Genomic DNA, 25,449 nt, shown 5'->3' on the forward strand with positions numbered 1-25,449 from the left:
CTTTAAATCACTGGGTCTGTGCAATTCACATGTCTTGGAGCTGTTTTAGGCTCTCTCCAGACTCAGGTACACTAGACAGCTCCCCCTCAGTAGGGCTCCTCTGTAGCCCAGGCTCAGCACAAGCTTTCCCATCACAGCCCCCAGGCCAATGGGTTCTCCCTGCAGCCCCAGCCTCTCTTCAGGACTACAAGTCCCATAATGCCCCGCGCGGCCACGCACGCGCGTCGTCGCCCATGGATTCAAGATGGCGGACACGGTGTCCAGCGGCTCGGGCACGGTAACGGCGGATACCGGGGGGTTAAGTTCCTTGGAAAACGGCCAGCGCACGGGTCAAGGTGGCCGAGCGACCGGCTTATTTGATACGGGATGAAGCGGCTGCGGCCAGGGTGGGCGGCTTCGGGCCTGCTGGGCCGAAGAGAGGGGAGCCTCTGATTGGCTGATCTGCAGGAGTAGGCGGGGTGTGAAGCTGGTTTTCAATTGGTCGAAGTGCCTATAGCCTGATTGACCGCGGTCGCTGCCAATCACAGGAAGATTGGAGGGGGGAGCACATGGGAGGGTCTTAAAGGGGCAGTGTATGGATGACTGCGAGGCGAGCCCCAGAGTATCTAGTGCCCTGGCAGGGGGATGTTAGGGGCTTCACGCTAGGCGTGGAATGGAGCAGAGGAGGGGGCACATGGGGTCCTGGGGTGGAGGTGCAGGTGCCACATTTGGCTAGTGTCTGAAGCAGGGACTGGGGCCAGCTCACCTGGGTGCTGCTCCTGGTTTGCTACAGACTTGCTTTCCCCTCCCTGGGCCTCTATCTGCCCGTGTGCACGAGGGGGCTAGTAACATGCTCCTGTGTAAGAGGGAGGCTCCGTTTGTCTTTGAGATCCTCCTTCAGTTAGGTGCTAGAGAAACAGGAAGTGTTATGGCAGTATGGTGTTATCGCTGTTTTACAAGTGGGCAGCTGAGGTACAGAGAGATTAATGGGCTGCTTTTCAACGGCACTGCATACCCACATATGCCAGTGAATCAGATAGGAGGTGCTGTTGCTCGTTACTTCTAACTTATTTCTATAGTTTATTTGGATGTCAGTAGCAGTTAAGTGCTTTTCTTATGTACAAGACCCTGTCCCTAACTCCAGGAGCCGAAGACAAGCAAACTGTGAAGGAGAGATAAAATAAACAATAAGTATTTGCTAAATCAAGGCAGAGCTGGATGCTTGGCTCCTAGTATCCTGCTGTAAACACTACACCACACTGTTTTGTTAAAGTTCCACTTGTAACATGCTCACAGTTCTGCCCCTGAGTACTCCAAATTGTTCCAGAACTGTGAGTCTGATGCTAGTCCCATCCCATCTGGTGACTTAGTGTGACAGTGCAACAGAATCAGCGTGATTCCTAATGCTTATTTCTAATCTGTTCTTTTGCCAGATTGGAATAGGAGGGAGTATGGAAGTCAGGGCTGAGGTGATATAGGCAGAGTTGAGGTTTGGGGAACTGATATTAGACTCTTGCATGATATCCTTCTGTACCCTACTCCTCTGTGATCAAGTGGTGGTGTTTTTCACTTCCTGGAAGCCATTGTTACATCCTTTCATTAACAGTCTCCTGTTTTTTGTTGTTTTTTTTGGGGGGGGGATCTGTTTCTATAGAGATCAGGAGGCAAACACTCAACAACCCCCGCAGATAACTATTACTTGGCTCGGAGAAGGACTCTGCAAGTTGTGGTCAGCTCCTTGCTGACAGAGGCTGGGTTTGAGAGTGCCGAAAAGGCAGCAGTGGAAACCCTGACAGAGATGTTACAGAGCTGTAAGTATCTGTATCACAGGTGCAGTTATTTCAACCAATAAAGCAGGGATTTGAGAGGCCAGTGTAGTTTCTGAAATAAAATACAGAAACTACTTAAAATCAAGTATTCCCCCTGGAAATAAATGAGTACCCATGATACAGCAACATTGCTATAATGTTAACAGACCTGACAGATCACCAGAGTAGTTAATTGCTTCTTAATTACTGAAGCTTTACATTGGTCTCTTTCTAAAGTTTAGGGCAATATTTTCAAACAGGCTTCCAATCTTAAATGTATATATTTTGCATGAACTTATTCATTTGTGTAAATGAGGTAGCTAGAGAGAGAAAGGATGGTCCAGTGGTTAGGGCACTAGCCTAGTACTTAAGAGACTTGAGTTCAGTTTCCTGCCCTGCCACAGACTCCCTTTGAAACCGTGAGCAAGTCACTTAGTTGCCCTCTGCCTCTGTTCCCCATCTGTAAAATGGGGGTAAATAGCTCTGCCCTGCTTCACAGGGTTGGTTTGAGGATAAATCCAGTAAAGTTTGTGAGGTGCTGCTACTCTAGTAAAGGGGACCATAGAAGTACCTAAGAGAGACAACTATACACCTAACTCCGTGATTTGTGCACTCACTGCTTAGTATACACGTTTTTCTGAGTTCACAAACCTGGGGTTTTGTATGCTTGCAAATGAATGTGCTGCAAACTTTGTAGAAGCTGTCTGATTATTTGATCTTAATGTCTCCATTAAATGATGCACGGCCATTTTTTAACAAAAGAATTAAAAATCCAGCAGTAAGACCTTGTATTTCAGAAGACCTTTTCTTTCCTTTCTAACCTCAGTGAAAGAGCTCATTGAAGCTCTCGTCAGGTATAAGTGTCTGAAAGCAGGATTAGTCTGTTATGAATCTGGAAGCCATTGGCTGTTTCAAATGTCCGTGTTCTGCTGGATGTTTCTTTCCCAGATGTGTCAGAAATCGGAAGGAGCGCCAAGTCCTACTGTGAGCACACAGCAAGAACTCAGCCAACCCTTTCGGATATTGTTGTTACCTTAGTCGAAATGGGTGAGTATCAGACTGGTACACAGCAAGCCCCACTGGTTGCATCATGAAGGATTGGGGTAGGGTGGAGGGTGGTTTTGCTACGATTGCTCCTGCTGGTATTCGAACATGGCTTGTTTGGCATCCTCCAGCCTGACTAAGAATAGCATTGCCTTTCAGATGGGACAAACAAACCGGCAGCAGACAGCTCTGCTCTGGGTTCTGCAGATACTGTGTGGGGAGCATTAATAAGACTGTTGACCTGACAAAATGCCATGTGAGCCACCAGCTTAATTAGCACTGCATGATCACCAGGGCAAAGCTGGCACTACCTGTCTAGGCCAAGTTCGTAGCTTAGGGAGCCAGATAGGAAATCAAGGACATCTGCGTATTTTCCTAAATGCAACTCTCCCTAATGCTCCCTCTGATACAGATGGACCCGTTCTGTGCAGATTTGTGCCTCTTGTGTTTATTGTAAGGAGGGTGTTATTGTCTAGTGGTCTGAGCAAGGAGTGGGCCAGGACTCCTGGGTTCTATTCCAGGCTCTAAGGAAAGAGAGAAAAGGGTTCTGGAGAGAAAAAAGATAGACAACAGAACTGGAGGAGAGGGTGGTCTCAATGAGGTCTTAGTGGAAAGGCCTCATTTTGATGCTTAGATAGGTATAAATATAGACTTTGGAGTTCTGTCCTATTCCCTTTGAAGTAAATGGCAAAATTTCTACAGACTTCAGTGAGATCAGAATTGAGCCAAGAAGCAGTGTTTTCTATATGGGCAAGCAGCCACATTTGTCAATCCTTGTTTTGTTGATAATAGCGTGATTTGTTTCCCCATCTCCTGTGTTTCAGGGTTCAATGTAGAAACTCTCCCTGCATATGCCAAGCGCTCCCAGCGGATGGTCATCACTGCACGTACGTGGGGCATCATCTAGCAAGTAAATTGGTGCCATGAAAAACAATAGTAGATAAATAATTCAAAGCAATATAGATAGATTGAAATGGCTGTTAAAGGGATTCTGTCAAGTGATGTTTGGTTGAAAATCTATGTATAGTAAAAACCAGTTTTTATGGGTCCTGAGACCAATAGACTGTTTCTATGGGACTTTATTTTGTTTAAAGTAACATTTTTAACAAATAAAAATCCCCCTTGAAATTTTGTACCCTAAACATTGCAGAGTGGGGCTAGGGCACAACAACCAGAAGGTGAAATTGATGACAAACGAAAGAGAAATTGACTAACCTGTGGATCCACAAGTAATTCTGTGCCTGTAAATGTTGTTGACCATTCCCAAAATTTTGGGGACCTTAAAATCTTAGGTTGCAGGTACGGCACTTGTATTCAGTACTCCACCAGCCCCTCTGCGTGCACCCAGAGTTTCTGTTCTTTTGAGGCACAGTGGAGAGGACTACTACTACTGGAAGAGCAGTTTATATTAAGATTTTCTGTAACTGACAAATGAAAGAATAGGGCCCCATTTGTCAAAGTAGTTGCTACTGTTCCAATGTTACTCCGTTTCCCATTGAACTTCTCTGTATGGTGTTTGCTGCCCACATTCTTAACGCGGTGGGCTGAATGCAGTTCACTGTCAATTTAAACTAATCATTGTTCCTTGGAGTGATCTAGAATGGAGTCTGAAACTGTTGCCTAGGGGAAATGGTCTGTCCCTGGTTATACTATAGATGGACTATAGATCGAAATATCAGCTCGATTTCTGCTTACACTTCTCTTATGCTGGGGATTTGGCTGAACAATGATGACTAGGTTTTTATTCTTTAACGGCAGCGCCTGTGACAAATCAGCCCGTGACTCCCAAAGCCCTGACGGCTGGACAGAACAAACCCCATCCATCCCACATCCCCGGCCATTTTCCCGAGTTCCCGGATCCTCACACCTACATCAAAACTCCGGTGAGTGGAAAAGACTTTACAAAATGTCCTTCATTGTCTCTTTGGCATTGCAGCAGCAGCAACTTAAGTCCTTTTAATATTGGCCTGATACCCATTTATCTAGGACACTTTCTCATTTACTGTGAATCATCACAGTGTTGGAAGTTCACTGGGCTGTAGGTTTCTGTATTTCTGAGCTCTGCAGCTCTCTGCAAGGCATTGTTTCGTTGGATCATCCACTCACCAATAGCGTCTTTAACTTGTGTTGGCTGTCCTGCATCCAGTAACTGTATTACAGAGCTAGTACCTGCAAGTGCTAAGTCTGTACATCTCATTGTTCTCTCCTTCCCTGCCCAACAGACGTACCGGGAGCCAGTTTCAGATTACCAGATACTACGGGAAAAGGCAGCGTCGCAGAGGCGTGATGTGGAAAGAGCTCTGACTCGCTTCATGGCAAAGACGGGAGAGACGCAGAGTCTCTTCAAGGATGATGTCAGCACATTCCCACGTAAGAGCTATCTAAGATGCCAGACGCTAGATATAAATGATTTCTTTATCTATCTTAGGTTCTTGTATTTATCCTCCCAACAACCCTGTGGAGTAAGGAAATACTGTTAGCCCCATTTTACAGATAGGGGACTGAGTCTCAGGCCTCTCAAGGTCACACAGGACGTGTGGGAAAGCATAGAATTGAATCTGTGTCTCCTAGGTGCCAGGCTGACATCCTAAATAAAGTTCCATCCTTCCTTTCTGATGCCATGTCACCAGGGTACACCTTACATAAGAGGCATGGTCTGATCAGGATGCTGTGTGCGAGGACTCTTGGGTTCTAATCCTGGCTCTGTCACAGACTCACTTTGTAACTTTTAGCAAGTCGCTTCCCCTCTCTGGGCCTGATTTACAAAAGTGCTGACCACCAGCAACTTCCTGTGAAGTAAATGGGAGTTGCAGGCACTCAGCTGTTCTGATTATCAGGTTTTCTGTGCCTCAGCTTTCCCACCTGCAAAATAAAGGTGGTACTGTCCACCTCACCATAGTGATTTGAGGTCCTCAACTAAAAAGTGCTGGGTAAGTACCAAGTATTCTTATTCCAAGGGCGTTCAGATCTCATACTTCAGGGCATAAGATGATTGATTCTCTTTGGGGGTCAGGAGGAATTCCTCTGTCTCGTGTACTGCATTGTTCACATGGCCAGAAGCATTAAGGAAGTTGTGCCTCTTTCTCTGAGGCATCAGGCACTGGCTACTTTGAGGAGCAAGATAATGGACTTGATGGACCAATGTCTTGATCCAGGACAGCAGCTTCTATATTCTTTGCTTCTGGATGGTGGAAATATTGGCAGGGTGTGGGGGACGGAGGGAGAGATTAAACACTGTTTGGGCTTTTTTAATAATATATTTGCTTCAGTGCTTCCTGATAGCTGCTATCTTAGAAAGAACACACATTTAATTGAGAAGCAAGTCTCCCAAGTTGCTAACCGTGCCCTCCTTTCCCCATCCCTAGTGATTGCTGCCAGGCCTTTCACAATACCATACTTGACTGCACTTCTCCCCTCTGAGCTGGAGATGCAGCAGATGGAGGAAACAGATTCATCTGAGCAAGATGACCAGACGGACACTGAAAACCTCCCCCTCCACATGAGCACGGTATGGCCAGGATCAGAAACTTGGAACTCCCCATTGTGACCCTCCTTGGGTCTGATTCTCCTGTCTGGCCCTTTGAATCATCATTGACATGCCTGGGCAGAGTGTCAAATGTTCATTTGGGCACCATTTTACATCCCCTTTGCACCAGTATAAATGACATGCAAAATGCCATAGATCTTTGTCATGCTTCAGCTCACAGACTAGAGCCTTGTGGCGGTTAATGTGGGATCCTGAGTATATGGGGGCACTTTCACTGCTACCTCAGAGGAAAGAGGATTTCTCTGGAATCCTATGCTGTTCCCATAGGCATCTACTTCCAGTGGGAAACAAGGGTCATCTCCCTCAGTGCTTCTCATTGTTCGTTATCCCTATTGATCTTGGTTGCTGTGTATCTCTTTGGTCTGCAGACTCCATGGTTCACGCCCCCTCAGTTCAGCTGGTCCTAACTTCACATATTTATTGTTTTTACTTGGCAGGATGATTCGGGGGCTGAGAAAGAGAATGCTTCAGTGCTACAGCAAAACGCATCCCTGTCGGGCAGCCGCAATGGAGAGGAGAGCCTAATAGACAATCCCTACCTCCGGCCGGTGAAAAAACCCAAGATTCGCAGGAAGAAGTGAGCTGCAGCAAGCTGACTGCATGGAGGACAAGGAGGCCCGCTGGCTGTCCCATGGAGGTTTCCTTTGCTGCTGTGAGTGGTGCAGGACAAAGAGGGGAGATACTGCTGGTGGAGTGGCTTGAAGCAGAGAGATGACCTCCTGTACATACCAAACTACACTCTTCCCCACCTCCCCCCTTCTCTCACTGGCTTGGCATGGTCAGTAGGGAAGGGGCATGGAAACCACCAGTCCTCACACTGGAATCAGCCCATCTACTCCAGAGAAGACTGAGTTGCAGCTGTGACCCTCCTCTTCATGGGATGGATTTATTCTGTAAGGAGGAGGCACACAGAAGGGTTTTCACTGCTTAACACTTCCCAGTGGACTGTGCAGAATGGACTATGTGCTTGCACAGGCAGGTGGAGTCCTCGTCTAGACTCAAAGAATGACTTGTCCATTCCACTCTGGCTGTTTGCATTGGTGTGCACAGGATTCACACCATGGTCCCTTGTTAACTCTGATCTCTATTTGAACCAGAGATCGGCTTGAGCTGTTGCGCAGAGCTCCATATCTTAAACATCCCTGGAGTTTGAGGTTGTCCAGAGCTAGGGGTCCTGCCATGAAATCCAGACCCAGTTCCAAACTTTCCCAAAGTTGCTGAATACTCAGAGTTGTTGGTGTTGGTCTAAATCCCATTGCTCCTGAGCAATGGGCAGGGTTATGCATGTGTATCAGGGTCATGAGGGAGACTGCCAAGTACGCCACTTATTCTAGTGTTTAAATGTGGAGGTGCAGAAAATGTTCCCACTATTTTTTAAAGTGCATTTATAGTGAGAAAATTAACTGTGGTCCCCTTCTTACTTAACAGATCTGTCAGAATGGTTCCCTCCTAATCCATAGATCAGCTTATTGTGTGTCTTTGTCTTATCGGTGCATTTCTCTGGCAAAAGTCCAAGATTTTTACACCTGTTAGCCATAGTATTGGATTTCTCTCTGCTTTGCACAGCATCAGCTAAATTCACTTTGCAGAGGCTTTATTTCTGAGGAGAGTATACAGTAAGAGGCAGAAGAATCCGTGGTGGGTTTTCATTTCCCAAACTTCGTTTATAATGTTGGCAGTTAAAAGTTGATTTGTTGTTTTTGGTTTTTTTAAATCTGGTAAACTGAGTGCATCTGGTGTATCACTTAAGGGGAGAGGAATACATACGGAGCTCCAGAATGTCATTCTTTTCTGACTACAGCTGCACTTAAAAGCAGTAAGCATGCTGTTTATACCGCTCCAGTTAGAGAATATTTTCCAGCTGTCTGAACGGCAAGATCTAACAGCTGCTTCAGGCTCTCTTTCGATTCTGTTTGGTTTCAGTGCAATACAGGTCCCCTGAGAGTCCGCCAGCTGTTTGAAACCCACTGTGTTGTAGGTTTTGGAATACGGAATGAGAATCAATTGACGGACTGTCCTTATGGCCAGTATTATGGTCCATTTTCTCCTGCGGAAATACAGGGCTTTTATTCACCAGAAAGTCTCCTTTTCTTCAACAGTCAAAAAACACTGCTCGTTCTAGCATGACCTAGGGGTGGTATAAGTCTTCACTCAAGCCTGGATCCTGAGGCCCTTACTTAACTTTCACTCAGCCTTTATTTGGGCAAAACACTGGTTGACTTCAACAGTTTTCCTTGAGTAAGGATGAGTAAAACCTGAGTAGAGAGACTCCATACTGCAAATGCATGTGTAAATACATGGACCCAACCAGGGATTGCCCCTAATACCAAATAGCTTTCTCTGACTGTTAGTGCTAGATGAAAAGATGCCTTAGTGAAAATATTCAGCAATAGCAGAGATTTCATGGCAGATTAAAACATTGCACCCATAGTGGTTGCAGAGGTCAGACTATCAATTGCAAATGGCTCGACTGCTTCAGATTCCCTTATTAAACACTATCATCCTTGGAAGCGGGGAAGGTTCTGCTCTCAAGCACGTGAATACAAATTTAGCTAACCCACTACCCCTCCAAAAATTGGGCTGTCCGAGAAAGAAAAGTAGGCAACAAGTCGATGGTTTAAAGCATTTTTTAAATTAATTTTTGGAAAAATAGAAATGAAACACTTTAGAGCTATTGAAACTGAAGGCGAAATCGATCAGACCTTTTTTTCAAAAGGCATATGTGGAAAAGATCCTGAGATGAAAAGTATCAAAATCTCATTCCCTTTCCACCTCAGTAAACCAGCTCTTTAAGCTCTCTATCTCTGCAGTGAAATTGGGTGAGCTCAGCCCTTTCTGTCACTCCACTAACATCCAATTACTGCGCATTTGGGCAAGGAACCAGAAGCCTATGGGAAATATCAGTGTCTTGGTGCTCTACCTGCCTTTCTCTATCTGTGCACGCTGTGGTTGATACAGTTGCCCTTTCACCTATCACTCTCCAGCTACCCCGAAATAAATCCCTTTTGTCTTCCATTCTCTTCCCTCGGTACTAGCTGGTTTGATGATTCCTGGAACAATTCACCATGCTGCCTCATGAGATTGTGATCAGGAAGTGATGCCCCCTGCAGGCTGGCAACATTGCCCAGGTGAGAGGGTAGGGTGCTGCTCTCTTACGCTTCAGTACTTACCCACTGGAAGAAGTCTCATTGACTTCCCAGCTGAAGGACAAGTGTGGCATGGGCAGGTGCTAGGGGGAAGTAATCACAGCCACCTCTTCACTCAAGCCGATTCTTGTGCTGAGACCCTGCTTTCAGAAGGCAAGGGCTCTGCGTGCTGTGGCTGAGATGATGGAGCGAAGAAGTGTCCATGCTTGGATGTGCCTTGTTTTTCTGCTAGGATCCTCCTCCCTTCAGAAGACAACCTTGGCCAAAGCAGTAGCTGTTGTAGTTAATGGTGATGTGTCATCCCTCCCATGTTTAATAGGTTGAGGGTCAAAAGTGGTTGCTGAAGGGAGATTCTAAAGGCAGGCTCTGGCCTTTGCAATGTGTGGGTTTCGTTCTGTACCGTCCAAGTCAGTGGGAGATTTGCCATTGACTTCAGCAGGAGCAGAATTGGGGCCTAAATGCCACCAGTACCAGCATGTAAAATACCTTTTTCCCTGAGGTAGAATTGTACCATCGAGGGAGACTCAGAATCCAGCCAGAAGCTCTTAAACGTTATCCCTAGCGAAAGAGCCCTGCACGTGCCATTGTCAAGCCTGCCAGTGCATTTGTTGTATAGAAGAATGTATGTACATACAGACATTGTATATTTATAAATTTATATTTTTGTTTGGTCATTTTGGATTAGGCTTTTTTGATGATAAAAACCTGAGTTGGACAAAAGTAGAGTGAAAATAATTATTTTTAAGTTCATAATAAAAGAAGTTCTGTCTCTAATAGCAGCGAGTCACTGTTGACGTGTGAACCTTGGATGCACTTGGAGATTGATTGAATGTCTGTCCAGTGATTAATAGCTTCCCTTGGTTTGTATTCAGCCTCTTCCTCTGTGTTCTGGAATCAGAACCCCACCGTCCAGGCCAGCCCTGGAATTTTGCCACGTTTCTGAGCTGGAGAGCAATGTGTGGTACTGAAGACTATCCCTGCTGTCATTGCATTAGCATGGACTGCATCTGGGGTCTGGTACCCCAATGCATTATTCCAGCTTTACCCTGATCTAGCTCCGTTGCTTTCATTGGAGTTGCAAAAAAAGCCCTGGCCCCTGCAGCTCCTTGGGTGACTCACAGAAGAGCGTGAAAGGGTCTTGTGCTCCTGTGTGAGCGGAAGACTGCACATGAATGCAACTGAGATTCGGTGCTAGGCATAGCCCTCTGCACTGAGAAGCAGGGAGTCTTAAACTCCATGTGCAACAGCTGCTTTCCCCACAACAGCACAGGGTAAATGGTTGAGGAGAAAACGGGCATGTCTACACCGACCGAAGGTTAAGATTGATCCCCATCACCAAGAATGTTAATATGGTGCTTAGCTATACACTTCCCCTCTTAGGCCCCACTTATGCTGTGAGGCAGGGTAACCCTGGCCAAGCTGCAATGTGTCATTCATGCAGGATTCCTGTCCCCTGTGCTCCCTGTCCTGTCATAACTTGCACTGTGCACGTGAACTAGGTGCAGCATCAGGCCCTAAAATTGATCCTACTTTATGTAACTCAAGGCTGTGGGCTGTTGTTAGTCTGGACTGAAATTTGTTCAAGTTTTTGCAAATCGTTGCACTCCTTTCTGATGGGTTTCATTTCTCCTCTCTCCTGAGAGAGGGATGGGGAGTGGGAGAACGGGAAAGCCCTTCCTCTTTTCTAATTTGCCAAGCACACAAAGAATTTGCCTCGTCCGTAAATATGCATGCAACGTTTGGTTTGTTCCCAAGGCCAACCACTACCATTGATGTGAGCTGGGAGGTCATTCTGGGTATCAGGATACAAATGAGCACATCAGATGTCCTGATCTGGAATCACTACATCCGACCCTGCCAGAAGTAGTTCTTAAAACGACAGGAATTGGGGACCTGTTATAGTTGAATAATACCTAGCTCTTATACAGTACTTTCCATGTGTAGATTTCACAGCCCTTTACAAAGGAAATCTGTCGTCATCCCCATTTTACATATGGGGAAACTGAGGCACAGTGCGAGGAAGTGACTTGCACAAAGTCACCCAGCAGGCTAGTGGCAGAGCCAGGAACAAACCTCAAATCTCCTGAGTCCCAGTCCAGTGCTCTAGCTGTGAGGTCACACTGTCTCCTTTGGAAGGCAATGGGGAACAGGGCAGGTTTATCCCACTGCACCTGTGTAGTCAGGAAGAGTCACAAGGGATGAAGAGGCAGAGCCTTAAATGTAATAACCCCATAACCGGTCACTCTTTCTAGCAAGATTCACTGCATTTTGTCCTTGGAGCTTTGTCAGGTGGGCTATAAAGTACCACCACCATCATTAGACCTGGTTAAACTTTTTATGTAACCATTTGATTCTCTCTTGTCCCAGAGTTTATAGCCACTGCATTAATCTGTGGATAGAGACCTGGCTGGTGTCCTGTTCCTGGTAATGGGCTCCCTGGCTCCAAATCCCGTTCTCAGTGGGATCAGAGCGGGGGGTGTCGCTCATAAGACTTAGGAGTGAAAATGACAGTGGTATTGTCCAGTTAGGACATCTTTTCTTTCCAGGTTCACTGACATGGTTACCCCACCAGGTAACCATAAAAGCATCGACTCGGGGATCATCTACCTCCATAAGTCTGAGTTTGGTGGGAGTGACCTGGACTTCGAATAGCTGGGTCCTAGGGGCAGCCCACCAGAAGACAAGCATTGCTTTGCCATCTTGCTTCAGGTGAGAAACCAATGTGCTATCCCACACCTCCATCCTGCAAAGTGCTCCCTTCCAGAAAGGAATTTGAGCACACGCTTAACTTTTAGCATGTATTAGCCCCACTGACATCAATAAGAGCTGTGGAGGCTCGGCATCTGTCAAACCGTGCTCTGTGCCTAAGTGACTAGCTCTCTGTGCAGACTATTGAGAGAATGCTGCGCACTGAATGCTGGCATGTGCTGCTCATCAGCACGGGAACAAACTAACACAGCTGGTACTAGCCCATTCGCTGTAGTACTGAGGAAAGCGAATTACCTTCCAACAAGAGTGACCGCTGTCCTTATTTCCCCCCCTTAGGAAATGCTGGAAGCCTTTATGGCTGAGGCTGCAAGCACTGGATGCCGGAGGCTGTTGATCACAGCAGCGGTGTTGACTGGCAAAGGGACTATTGATGCTGCATATGAAAGAGCTGAGATAAGGAAGTAAGTATCATGATTCTCCTACAGGGAGAATAGTCCTACTGAAGTTCCATGCTGACAATTCCTTATAACTCTATTATCCTCTGGGTACTTACAAACTGATGGTTTAAGAATTGGTTCCAGTATCTTTCCAGGGATCAAAGTTAGGCTGACGGGTCTGTAATTCCCCAGGTCCTTGCGATGAATCATTTAGACTTTCTCGTTTTGCTTCATCGTTTCAATTTGTTTCATTTAGACTTCTATGAGTGCAAAGTGTTATCATGAATTGGTTATCATTTATATCATGCAGCACTGTGGGTAGCCTTAGGAACTGGTCCCAAGTCAAGTACTGGAGACTAGTTGAGGACCCATAGGATGCTAGAAAAGGCCTATGGAAGTGTAATGAGTGCATCAGAGCTTAAGGCTTAGTTTTCTGAAACATACCAAAATACCAGAGAGCAACCCTCTGTTTACTGAGAAGGTGGCCTAAGAGATTCTTGAGGCTGGAGGAGAGAAAGACACAGTATTTCACTCTGACATGCAAGACAGGATTTTATAAGATGGTTGATATGAATCCCTGCCAACCACACTCAGAAGCAAGGGTATTGGTCCTGACCGTTGACAGAGAAACATTTCCTGCGCATTACTCTTGGATGAAGTGAGGTGTATTGATCTGGATTGCTTTGAGAAGAAGAGGAAATGTTGGCAAGAAAAAGAGATGCTCGCCTTTCATAAAAGCTTGTCTTTGGCTGGTGGAGGAACTGGACAGAACATCCAATGCTGGGGAGCTCACTCTATCATGGTAATTTAATTCTTTTTGTTTAAAGGTCCTGAAAAGACATGAGCTCTGGCAGGTGGTTCAGCACAGAAGTAGGCTGAGGTGCAGGAAAAGGGGGAGTATATTAGAGGTATGCATAATCTAGCTCTCCCAACCTGTTACGCAAGCAGCGATGGGTAGCTGCTCAACAGCCTTGACTTACTTTAGTGATTAGTCTATCTCCAGGCCATTTGTCACTCTCTGAAGGTTAATTGTGTTGGGTTTTTTTGCACCTGGCATACCTGGGTCTTATCAGGGGCCCTCTCTTGGCACATCTTGTATCCACCCCCTTGTGTCTATCCCTCTCGGTCCTTCTCTTTTCGTGTGTTGCCAGTGACAAGGAGATTAAAGTTTCTGAGGAGGGCAGCGCCACTGAAGTTATGCAAGCTCACTGCGTCCCAGCCAACCAAGCTAGAAAACTGAGAAGCAAGACAGGCCCTTGCTGAAAGCTAGATGCTTGGGTTGACTTGCAGGCTCCACTGAAGGCAATGGGAGTTTTGCTTGGGACTTCAGTGGGGCCAGGATTTCCCTTGGGTTTCTGAACTGGCTGTTAATGGATAAACAAGTTACATAAAATGCGAGATGTGGTGGGGGAAATAAGCACATTGGGCCAAATCCAGTGGCCTAATGCACTCCCATTGACTTTAACGGGAGCATTCCCACTAATGTCAGTGATCGTCGGTTCAGACTCACAGAGGTCCAGATTCTCCCCTGTTTTTGGGCTCCTTGGAGCCAGAAAGCTGCCATAGCTAGCCATGGCAGGATCATCCCAGTGTAGGGGTATTCTCCAATGTCTCAAGGCCAGCATAGCAATCCCTCTGTGTCTGGCACAGAGGGCCCAGCTGGGGGAAATGGGTATGACCAGGGCTTCCCTGCACTCTGATGAGCTCGGCTGCCATTTTGGCCTGGAGCCGCCTGAAGCTTTTGGCAGCCTGGAGCCCAGAATTGGGGCTGTGCAAAGGAGGATGGAGACACCGTTGCCGAACCCTCCTGGGGTGGTGTGTGTGCGACCGCATCTAGGCAATAATATTTTGTGTGTTAACATTTTAGTTTGGTTCCTTCAAAACCATTTTGAGGGCTTCAGCAGGGCCTGGCATTCTGCTGGCCCTCTGCCTCGGGGGGCATTTCGCCCTGAGGGAATTGGTGCTCTCCACTCCCTTAGATAAATGCAAGGGGATCTAGTTCCAACTTCTCCCCTCCCCGCCTTGGCATTAGAGGTGTTGATGCCCTTGAATAAATGTTTGTTTTATTTTGCTTGTGGTTGGGGCCCTGTTCTGGTGTCTTTAACGCAGGTGCGTGGGTTCCACACTGATAAGGCCTTGCTTCTGCCACATAAAGCACTTCTGAGTTCCCTCGGTGGGACATTGGCTTGGAAGGAAGGATGGGAAAGGTGTTGCTGTGGATCGGTGAGTAACTCTCTCTGCCTTTACTGTCTACGTCAGGATATAACTTCCCTGGATGGCTGGTCTCAGAGGCAGCAGCCGTTTGCCCAGAGACAGTCTGTTCTCGAACTTGCCTTGGCAGGTGTCCGGGTAACAGTGCACACGGAATAGTTTTACCTGCTCTGGCACTGATTTAAGCATTGAAAGGCTCTAGTCAAGTTTATTTTTAATGCATTCTCCTTCCTTTTTGCAGGTTTGGCCATTCTGCTGCAGTTGCAGCTGGGTAAGAGCATCTTATCCTTTCTTTTTGTGCACAGGGTGCTGAGGAAACTGCAATACAGTTAAAAAGAACAGTTAGTCAGACTTTCAGCTGGGGTCAATCGGTGTAGCTCGATTTCAGTGTAGTTCTGATTCATAGCAGCTGAGGATCTGGCCCACTGATCCCTCCTGATTATTCTTTAATGTCTCCCTTTATTGGTTCCATCCCTTTTTGCTCCTCGTAACAAACAATTTCTGACTTGAAGAATGGGCATGTGTCTTTCATGCAGCTTGGTATTAAATTGGAGCAAGGAGCAATAGAACCAGTACTCTTTTCTCTAATGCTGACTTATAGCTGAGTCTACTCACCACCCTGGGCCTTGGTTTCTAACTAAGCAAGATTATCCTGTTAACATAACAGAATTGTTCTGCTCTGGGCCAAATGTTTATCTCTGAGTTGTGGTTGGTTGAAAGGGAATGCCCCAACCTTGGTGATATCTAGAAAGCACAGTTTACTGATATATTTGTCATTCGGAACATGTGGTGGGAAGTTGTTTGAATGGGACATGCGGCTGATTCCTAGATGTAAATGCAGATGCGGAAAATATACATACCAGGGTAGCATTACATACATAGAATTTGTGAGTAGAAAGTGACTGTTAAATGAAATCCCCATTCACACGCAGGACCGGTGCATCTATTTGTACGATCAGAAGATGTGCAAGAAAAGGCTAGAATTTCCTCTTGTTACCCCAGTGTTGCTTCACTGACATCAGTGGATTTACCCCTGCACCAGCATTGATGAAAGGAGAATCATAGAATATCAGGGTTGGAAGGGACCTCAGGAGGTCATCTAGTCCAACCCTCTGCTCAAAACAGGACCAATTCCCAACTAAATCATCCCAGCCAGGGCTTTTTCAAGCCTGACCTTAAAAACCTCTAAGGAAGGAGATTCCACCACCTTCCTAGGTAACCCATTCCAGTGCTTCACCACTCTGAGTGAAAAAGTTTTTCCTAATATCCAACCTAAACCTCCCCCACTGCAACTTGAGACCATTACTCCTTGTTCTGTCATCAGGTACCACTGAGAACAGTCTAGATCCATCCTCTTTGGAACCCCCTTTCAGGTAGTTGAAAGCAGCAATCAAATCCCCCCTCATTCTTCTCTTCTGCAGACTAAACAATCCCAGTTCCCTCAGCCTCTCCTCATAAGTCATGTGCTCCAGCCCCCTAATTATTTTTGTTGCTCTCTGCTGGACTCTTTCCAATTTTTTCACATCCTTCTTGTACTGTGGGGCCCCACAGCACTCCAAATGAGGCCTCACCAATGTCAAATAGAGGAGAATGATCACTTCCCTTGATCTGCTGGCAATACCCCAACTTATACAGCCTAAAATGCCGTTAGCCTTCTTGGCAACAAGGGCACACTGTTGACTCATATCCAGCTTCTCGTCCACTATAACCCCTAGGTCCTTTTCTGCAGAACTGCTTCCTAGTCATTTGGTTCCTAGTCTGTAACAGTGAATGGGATTCTTCCATCCTAAGTGCAGGACTCTGCCCTTGTCCTTGTCGAACCTCATCAGATTTTATTGGGCCCAATCCTCTAATTTGTCTAGGTCCCTCTGTATCTTATCCCTACCCTCCAGCATATCTACCACTCCTCCCAGTTTAGTGTCATCTGCAAACTTGCTGAGAATGCAGTCCACGCCATCCTCCAGATCATTAATGAAGATATTGAACAAAACCGGCCCCAGGACTGACCCTTGGGGCACTTCGCTTGAAACCGCATGTCTGATTCCACTCTCAATAATACCTGACATCACTATCAAGAAACAACCAGATGTTTCCTTCTTAATATCTGTGATTTGCTTTTCTCCTGCCAGGTTCTGCCTACAAACTTGTGTGTTACTTCACTAATTGGTCTCAGTACAGGCCAGAACCTGCCAAGTACTTCCCAAACAATGTGGACCCAAATCTATGCACCCACTTGATCTATGCCTTTGCAACTATGAATCAAAATAAGATTGCCCCATATGAATGGAATGATGAAGACCGACTCTTCCCAGAATTTCAAGCACTAAAGAAAAGGTCAGCACTTTCCAATGTACAAGATTTAAAACAAACAAAAAGCAAATTTTGCTTTTAAAAAGTACTTCTTGTTGCCAGGTGAAATTGAGATTTTTCTATCCGCAACAAAGAAAGATGGCAGAGAAACAATAAAGAATTTCTTTATTACAGAACAGGAATAGTTTAATAGATATCTAGCAGCAATGCTTTCATTAAGGGCTCTATTCCACAACCTTCATGGAACTTGACTCACACAAGTAGTCCTGCTGATTTTGGTGGAACTATGTAAGTGCGCACCAGCCAGGGGCGGCTCCAGGCCCCAGCAGACCAAGCGTGTGCTTGGGGCGGCATGCCGCAGGGGGCGCTATGCTGGCTGCAGGGAGGGCAGCAGGCGGCTCCGGTGGACCTCCCGCAGGCGTGCCTGTGGAAGGTCCACCAAAGCCGCTGGTCCAGCGTGAGTCAAGGTTCCATGATCAAGTCCTAAGGGTCGATTGTATTTTGTATTCAACCCCGTTTTCAGATTAGTATATTTTGGATGCTTTAGGTTACTCATGGCTGGAATGTGGTTTGACACAGGAGTCCAGTTCAAGTGTAATGTTTTTTACAAAAACACAGTTTAAACCAAAGAGGAGGAAAGCTGTGGCTAGGCATTCCACTGAAACTTAAGAGATCTAGGTTCAATTCCCAGCTCTGCCAGACTTGGTCGCTCTGTGCCTCATTTTTCCCACCTGTAAAATGGGGGTGATAGCATTTCTTTTTGTCCCACCCTTTGTGTGTCTTGTCTGTTTAGACTGTAGGCTCTTCAGGGCAGGGTCTGTCCGTTGCTATGTGTTTGTACAGCACTTAGCACCATGGGGTTCTAATCTGGCTTGAGGCCTTTAGGCAATACTGTTACCAATACTGAATGATGATAGCCTATTCAGTTCTTTTTGGTTTTCTCGAATGAAAAATAATAATAATAACAAAAAGTTCACAACTGAGCCAAGTCTCAAACACAACCAAGTGACTGCTGCTTGCTGACCTTCCTTTTTCTTTTCTCATGTCACAGTAACGACAAACTTGTAACCAGCCTGGCTATCGGAGGGTGGAACTTTGGCACTCAGAAGTGAGAACTTTTCCCTTGACTTAATGACAAAGATGGTGAAGATGATGCTGAGACCTTGAGAACCCACAGCCTCTTGCTGCTCCTTTGGAGTCAACGGGAGCTTTACTATTGACTTCACTGGGGATAGGATTAGGCCCATGATGATCATGTGAATGACCAGATGTAAATGGCAGTAGTGACTGGGTAGCTGAAGAACTGGGTATTGATGATGTCATGGGTGCTGGTGAAAATGGGGATGGGTTGAAGAAATAATTAATCACCATTCTTCTCCTTATGAAAATATAGATAGTTAATGGTGATTAGACATTCATGATACGAACAGGGGTGGCTCTGGCTTTTTTGCCGCCCCAAGCACGGCAGGCAGGCTGCCTTCGGCGGCTTGCCTGCGGGAGGTCCCCAGTCCCGCGGATTCGGTGGCATGCCTGTGGGAGGTCCGCTGGTCCTTTGGTGTACCCGCCACTGAATTGCCACTGAATTTGCCACTTGGAGCGCTGGTGCCTGGAGCCGCCCCTGGATACGAATGGCAAAGCAGGGGATGGTTATGAAATGTTAGGGTGGATATTGCAGTGGTTGGAAATCCCAAGTAGATAACGGGAGTATTAAACAGAAAATGGTAATGTAATGATAATGAGATAATGAAGATAGGTCCTGATCCAATGGGAGTCTTTCCATTGACTTCATTGGATGGTGGATCAAGCTGATAGTGAAGATAATGGCTAGGAAAGCAATTAAGGGTGCTCTGACTAAATAGATCAAGCAGAGAATGTGATGGTGGTACCAATGAACACACGATAATGGTAGAGAACAGGATTTTGGTGAGGATAATTTCATGGTGGTGAAGGAGGAGGATAAAGATAAGGCCAGATTGAGAGAAATACACAGGTCTTCATACTCTCGACTTTGGTAATAACAGAACTTATTAATAGTTGATTATTGGGTACACATTGCTAATGACAACAAGAGAGGTGATTAATGGAAGTGGGTTTTAATTAGACTGTTCTGCATGAAGACAATTACATTTATAAAGGAGGAACTGAATAAGTCTGCTGTTGCATGTATTACAAAAAAAAGAGGGGGGGGCAAGTTGTCTAAGAATTATCTTCTTCCAGATTCACTGAAATGGTTGCCTCACCAGCTAATCGTAAAACGTTCATTGACTCGGTGATTGCGTACCTCCGTAAGTTTGGCTTCGATGGGATCGACCTGGATTTTGAATACCCAGGTTCTAGAGGCAGCCCCCCCGAGGACAAACATCGCTTCACCATCTTGATTCAGGTAAGTAACCAGTGTGCTATCTCAGTTATTCTGTATGTCAGCTGGAGTGAGTCAGATCTGAACCACCAAGCTGTGTATCAGCAGTGTTTACACTGACACTGCATGATTTTAGTTCACTTTTAGTTTCTTGAGTCCAACTATTGTGGAAATATGGTATCAGACCTTGTTTAAGATATTCTTCCATCTTGCAAGGGCTTTGAGGACAATTAGACATGGAAGGAACATTGCGAAGATCTTTAGGAGTTTATAGAAAAGATCAGGCTGCTGGGATGTTTCTAGATAGATATTCCCAGCTGGACATGAATGACATTTTTACAAGAATCACTACCAATACTCTCTCTTCCATTTTCAGGAAATGCTGGAAGCCTTTAAAGCTGAGGCCGCAAGCACAGGACTCCCAAGGCTGTTGGTTACCGCAGCGGTATCTGCTGGCAAAGGAACTATTGACGCTGGATATGAAATTGCTGAGATAGGGAAGTGAGTAGATTGGTTCCCACATTGTGCTTAATGTGCTATTGGCCTGGTTCTCTTTTGCCTTGCCCCTTGCATCATCATTAGTCCCCTTGCAAAATAGGTGGGTGCAAAATGCTACTAAATCCCAATGGTAGCATTTACACTCCCTTTGGGCAGGCGAAAATGACAGCATAAGGTTCCAGGCAATGGAGATTCAGGCCCAAAGTCTTGCGCATCCTTTAGGTCAACGTGGGATGATGTATTGTCTGCTGACTCATTTGTCCATCAGGAAATCATATTCCTAACTGTGTTGTTTCTTTTTTTGGTTTGTTTCATTTAATTTAAACCAGGCTCCTTGATTTCATCAGCGTGATGACCTACGACTTCCATGGAGGCTGGGATTCCTTCACAGGGCACAACAGCCCACTCTATGAAGGCTCCGCTGATTATGGTGACTACAAGTACTTCAACTGTGTAAGGAACAGACTGCAAACTCCCTTTTTATTTCCCCAAGGGGGCGCTGAGAGTAACGGGCACTGGTGGTAAAAAGGTTTTCCATTTGGCTCTCTGCAGAAATATGCCATGGAATACTGGAATGATAACGGCGTCCCAGCTGAGAAGCTCCTGATGGGATTCCCCACCTACGGGCGTACCTTTAGGCTTAGCACCAGTGCCACATCTGTTGGTGCCCCAGCATCTGGGGCTGGTTCTTCTGGGCCTTACACCCGGGAAGCTGGTTTCTGGGCTTATTATGAGGTGAGAAGCTTGAGAAAATTACATTTTGTGGCCCAGATCCTGAGCTGGTGTAAACTGAGCTAGTTCTATTAGTCCTGATTCTCATGTGAAACTAAGATGGCTTTACATCACTCTGGCAGTGCAAAGGGGCCGCATGCTCACTTTAAGGGCCCCTTTACGCTGCTAGAGAGGGAGAGGGACCTTAGTGTGAATGAGAATCAGACCCATTGAGTTCAATGGAGCTATGCCAGTTTGTAGCTGCTGAGAATCTGGCCCATAATTAGTGTTTTATGGCATGTACTTTTATGATTTTATAGGGGACATATTTGTTTTTACTTAGGCTGGTTGCTGAGTTTCTATCTCTTGTCTAAGCTCCTCTCTCTTCCTGTACAGTGGATGGATTCTCTTCCCACTTACACCAGTGTTGTACTTCAAGGGCACTGGTAGACTAGATCTTCAGGTCTGGAAGAGCTCAGGTCCCGAATGGGGGGTGGGGCAAACGTGGCTGTTCAGGTGGAGCACCCCTGGGGTATATCTCCAATTATTAAGGGGAGGGATAGCTCAGTGGTTTGAGCATTGGCCTGCTAAACCCAGGGTTGTGAGTTCAATCCTTGAGGGGGCCTCTTAGGGATCTGGGGCAAAAATTGGTCCTGCCTAGTAAAGGCAGGGGGCTGGAGTCGGGACCTTGAAAGGTCATCTTCCAGTTCTAGGAGATTGATTGGTATATCACCCCACCCTTATGTCCATTTCTTCTCCCCTATTCCCCAGGCCAGTTCAGTCCCTGATGCAAATTAAAGTAAGGCTGCTCTAAGCTACTCTTCCCTGCTGCAGCGCCTAAGGGGCTATTCTGGGGGATTGGCGGATAGCTGTGATGTGGCCACCTCCTCTCCTCTCTGCTGCGTGGCCTAGGGGCTGCAAGGAGGTGGTAAGGCAGGGTACACCAACTCTGCACCCCCAGAGTAACTCCTAGCTGACCGCTTAGGCTGCTGGATTGCAGACTAAAAGGGGGGACAAGATCTAGCCCGTTGACTTCACCTTTTGGCTCCTGAATGAGGTCCAGTGTGTGATAACCCCATGCTGTTTTGGCAGATCTGCACATTCCTTAAGACTGCTCAGGTACGATGGATTGAGGACCAGAAAGTCCCCTATGCCGTTAAGGGGAACGAATGGGTTGGATATGATGACGTGTGCAGCTATAAACACAAAGTAAGACCTTTAACATTTTAAAGTGAGCTTTACGTACACCCTATCCCTGCTATTGGAAAGCACTTGGCTTAAATTCCATGCGTTTCAGAGTCCCTTGATAAAGGGAGATATTTTCAGCTTCGTTCATATTGCACTAAGGCACCTTGAATGTGATGGGAATGTTTCCCAAAGCATTTATTTTTGAGCCGGGATACTTTACTGCCTAGCAGTTCTGTGATCCATGGCTGTCTAGCCAGTTACTGGTTTCATTGTGTGTGTGTTGAAAGGAATTCTTAAGCAGCTGTGGAAATTTTATTGATAGATGTACAACTTTTTTTTGATAGGTCAAATACTTGAAGGAGAAAAATTTTGGAGGTGCCATGGTGTGGGCTATTGACCTGGATGATTTCCTGGGCTCTTTCTGCAATGAAGGAAAGTATCCTCTAATAAATGAGCTGAAGAGACTCCTTGAAACAAACGGTAAGACGGTGCTAATGAGTATTTCAGGCCTATATAATTAGGAGGGTCAGTACATCTTTCTCACCTGCTAGGGTGAAATTCCCCCTTCTGCAGAGGGCCGAACAAGGACTAGTTCTCAGTATAGGTGTTAAGTAAAACATAAGCACTGCCTGGATTTTTGGTTTTGTGCTAGCCCTCTGCACAGAGGTGAGTGTCAATTGGAAAACACATATTTGAAACTGGATCTCCTGTTTCCATTTGCACACCTATGAAAATGCAAGGGCTGGTCATGTGGTACATATGAGCTTTAGAAAACTATTGATGAGGCAAAATTCAGCATTTAGCCATGTGTGGTGTCTTAACAACACTGAGCCATTATATAGCACTTTACATTTTGGAAGAGCTTTGTAAGATAGTTAATCCTCAAACATATATAAGGCAGATAAATATTACTTGCCCCGTTTTGCAGATGGGGAAATTGAGGCACTGAATTGTTGCGTGACTTCATCAAGGCCACGTTAATCCAGAGGCAGGATTAGAAGTCTAGACCATGTCTCTGAAACATGCTTGTCTGTGTGTGTGAACCATGCCCATTCTGCAGAGGATGTGTATCTGCTACAGCTTTTATCTGTAAGGGTGGGGTCAGTCCTTGAGCTCAAGTTATACAGGATCGTGCTCTTAGTCCAGGAGTCCCAGGTGATGAACAAAGTAACAGTCATTACAAATCATGAAGTGTAGAGTCCAGAAATATAGACAGGCATACAGGAGTACACGTGTAGATGAAATCTGTCTGAATCCATGTACTTTAATTAATTGTTAATTATTAATTTTAGATCCGATTGTGCCCAACTGCCCTTCAGGCATCCTTCCACCAGAACCCACACCTCCTCCAGATGACAATACAACTACCTCTCCAGTTATTCCCCCAACTGGAGAAGATGATATATTTTGTGCTGACAGACAAGATGGTACCTATGCCGACCCCAAAGATAATACAAAATTCTATGTATGTGCTGGAGGCAGGACTTACCGCTTCACCTGTGCAGCTGGCCTTGTCTTTGATGAGAGCTGCAAGTGCTGTAACTATCCAAAATATTAACCCCACCCCTGGCTCAGAACAAACACGGATGAGTAACAAACTGTAACTTGAATCATCTCTGGCAGAATCCCTCTTGCCCTATTAAAAAAGCCAAGTGGCGAGGATCAGGCATTAATGTGTGTGTTGTCTGTCTGCTGTGTGATTGGTGACCCTGCTTGTAACAGTAATAAATAATCTCTTTTATATAGTGTCTTCTCTGCCAATGCATCACAAAATTGCATAGGCCAGATATTCAACACAGGCTGAGCCTGGCTTATTCTGACATTTCCTAAGACATCTTTCTGTGGTTCAGATTTGTGTCCTCCTCCATCTCAGCTCATGTCATTTCTAATAATAATAATTAATAGTTATCTTACTTTTCTTCCCTCAATCTCAAAGGAAGGTAAATACCCTTATACCCATCTTACAGATGGAGACTCTGGTGAATAGAGAGTGGAAGTGATTTGCCCAAGGTGACATGTAGCAAATGAGTGTCCTAGTTGAAAACACAACCTAGATCTCCTGATACCCAGTACAGTGCCGTATCCCCTGGGCCGACCAAGTCCTTATTTTGGGATTTACTTCCCTCCCCTGCTGGTTAAGGTTACACAAGACATCTTCGTGCAGTGGTCTACCCTGCTTGGAGAAATGTGGGAAATGAATAGCTGTGGTTGTTGTACAGCACAGCCTTGCACCTGCTGGCACAGCCTACTACAATCCATAGCTCCTAATGTATGTTAAATTATCTCGGGGTGCCTCTTTAAGCATCAGAAGACTTCAAGATAATGAAGGTTCCTGCGGCCTTAAGTCACAATACATTGGGAAGACAAATCATCGTAGCTAATCTCATTGAATTCAAGTGGGTACCTTGAAGTGTACATGTACCTTTCATAATGACACTAGCTACCTAACAGACATAAAAAGCACAGCTTGGCCCTAATTCTCTCACTGACACTGGTGTAAATGCAAGAGCAACTTCACTAGGCAAAATATTAATAATAAAGATAACAGGAGTGGCACAGTGGTAAAATTGGTGTAAAGGAGCAGAGGCTCAGGCCCCCTGTCTAGAGGGGTTCTTGACAGGCCTTCTCAGAAAGGTGATAAACTCTACTCTATTCCGTTCTTATGCTGTGTCCTTATGTCGTAGACTCTAGTTTAAGGTATTTTTAATTCACAGAAAGGGGCCTAACAGTAAGACATCTTAGCACCTGCTACCTCTGCTTTTCAGAGCAGTTCATGGAACGTAATCGCCAGGAGATTACCCTGCCACTGCAGGTTGATTGCATTAGCTTCTGCCAGCTGGCTGGCTGTAAAATACCAGCCTCCTAAGGAGTAACGTCTCATTTAGCCCATTGCTCTTCCTGTTCAAGGTTTCTACTGAAACAGGGAAATCACAGGTTGATGGGGCTAGTGTGTTATGTGTGTAACTGAGGGTGGAACTGGGGCTGAAAAAATCAGATGTAATCCTGTCAGTCCAAATCCTCAGCTGGTATAAATGGGTGAAACGCTGCTTCGAATCAACAGAACCATTTACCTTTTACACCAGCTTAGGATCTGGCCCCCTGATTTAGAAGTGATCTCCGTATTTTCTTTGAAGACCTCCCCATTGCCTGTCTTCCCTTGGAGGCTGGAACTGAACACAGGAACCAGGCAGTCACTTCACATGAGTTTCAGGAATGGTGGGTTCATTGTCTGGGTGGCTATTTCCACTTGCGGTTCCATCATTGCAGCAAGGAGTAGGCGTTTGGTATCTTTCACTTCTCTAGACAGTCACAGTGTAGGCTGCAGAGGAGATAGCTCAGAGGAAGCATTGTTTGTTTTACCCCATATTCTCTTCTGAGAGTGGCAAATGGAAAAAAAACCCATTCAACAGAGATTTGGGCCAGATCCCATGTGGGTGTAAATGGGCCCAGCTCCATTGACTTCAGGGGAGCTATGTCAGTTTACACCAGCTCACGATCTGGC

The 25,449-nt window shown here is 45.8% G+C and overlaps 2 protein-coding genes across 7 annotated transcripts; both read left to right on the top strand.

The window, feature by feature from the left end:
- The first annotated feature begins 120 nt into the window (after positions 1 to 120).
- On the top strand, positions 121 to 10,198 carry TAF8 (TATA-box binding protein associated factor 8). 6 transcript variants are annotated; one of them, XM_039538446.1, is made up of 8 exons: positions 121 to 277; positions 1,634 to 1,790; positions 2,736 to 2,834; positions 3,656 to 3,718; positions 4,590 to 4,714; positions 5,054 to 5,201; positions 6,197 to 6,339; positions 6,816 to 10,198. In XM_039538446.1, the coding sequence occupies exons 1-8, from the start codon at positions 245 to 247 to the stop codon at positions 6,957 to 6,959; spliced, it is 912 nt and encodes a 303-aa protein (XP_039394380.1). In that variant the 5' UTR covers positions 121 to 244; the 3' UTR covers positions 6,960 to 10,198. The 6 variants fall into 6 exon arrangements, with proteins under 6 accessions (XP_039394380.1, XP_039394381.1, XP_039394385.1 ...); XM_039538447.1 differs by having other exon boundaries at positions 233 to 335; XM_039538451.1 differs by lacking the exon at positions 121 to 277 and adding an exon at positions 369 to 386.
- Positions 10,199 to 15,118: 4,920 nt separating this feature from the next.
- LOC120404323 (acidic mammalian chitinase-like) lies at positions 15,119 to 23,644 on the top strand. Its single transcript, XM_039536615.1, has 10 exons — positions 15,119 to 15,152; positions 17,011 to 17,215; positions 18,243 to 18,299; positions 19,409 to 19,574; positions 19,927 to 20,051; positions 20,378 to 20,501; positions 20,601 to 20,783; positions 21,852 to 21,968; positions 22,292 to 22,427; positions 23,240 to 23,644. The coding sequence occupies exons 2-10, from the start codon at positions 17,136 to 17,138 to the stop codon at positions 23,503 to 23,505; spliced, it is 1,254 nt and encodes a 417-aa protein (XP_039392549.1). The 5' UTR covers positions 15,119 to 15,152; positions 17,011 to 17,135; the 3' UTR covers positions 23,506 to 23,644.
- The last annotated feature ends 1,805 nt before the right edge of the window (positions 23,645 to 25,449 follow it).

Source organism: Mauremys reevesii, linkage group 4 (genome assembly GCF_016161935.1).
Source record: "Mauremys reevesii isolate NIE-2019 linkage group 4, ASM1616193v1, whole genome shotgun sequence".
NCBI classification, from domain to species: Eukaryota; Metazoa; Chordata; order Testudines; family Geoemydidae; genus Mauremys; species Mauremys reevesii.

Coding starts and splice junctions, on each gene's coding strand:
- TAF8 (XM_039538445.1), top strand. CDS start 916: ATGGTGTTATCGCTGTTTTACAAGTGGGCAGCTGAG. Junction 5,202..6,196: donor TGATGTCAGCACATTCCCAC/GTAAGAGCTATC, acceptor CCCCATCCCTAG/TGATTGCTGCCAGGCCTTTC. Junction 6,340..6,815: donor TCCCCCTCCACATGAGCACG/GTATGGCCAGGA, acceptor TTTACTTGGCAG/GATGATTCGGGGGCTGAGAA.
- LOC120404323 (XM_039536615.1), top strand. CDS start 17,136: ATGAATCAAAATAAGATTGCCCCATATGAATGGAATGATGAAGACCGA. Junction 19,575..19,926: donor GCTTCACCATCTTGATTCAG/GTAAGTAACCAG, acceptor TTCCATTTTCAG/GAAATGCTGGAAGCCTTTAA. Junction 20,784..21,851: donor GTTTCTGGGCTTATTATGAG/GTGAGAAGCTTG, acceptor CTGTTTTGGCAG/ATCTGCACATTCCTTAAGAC.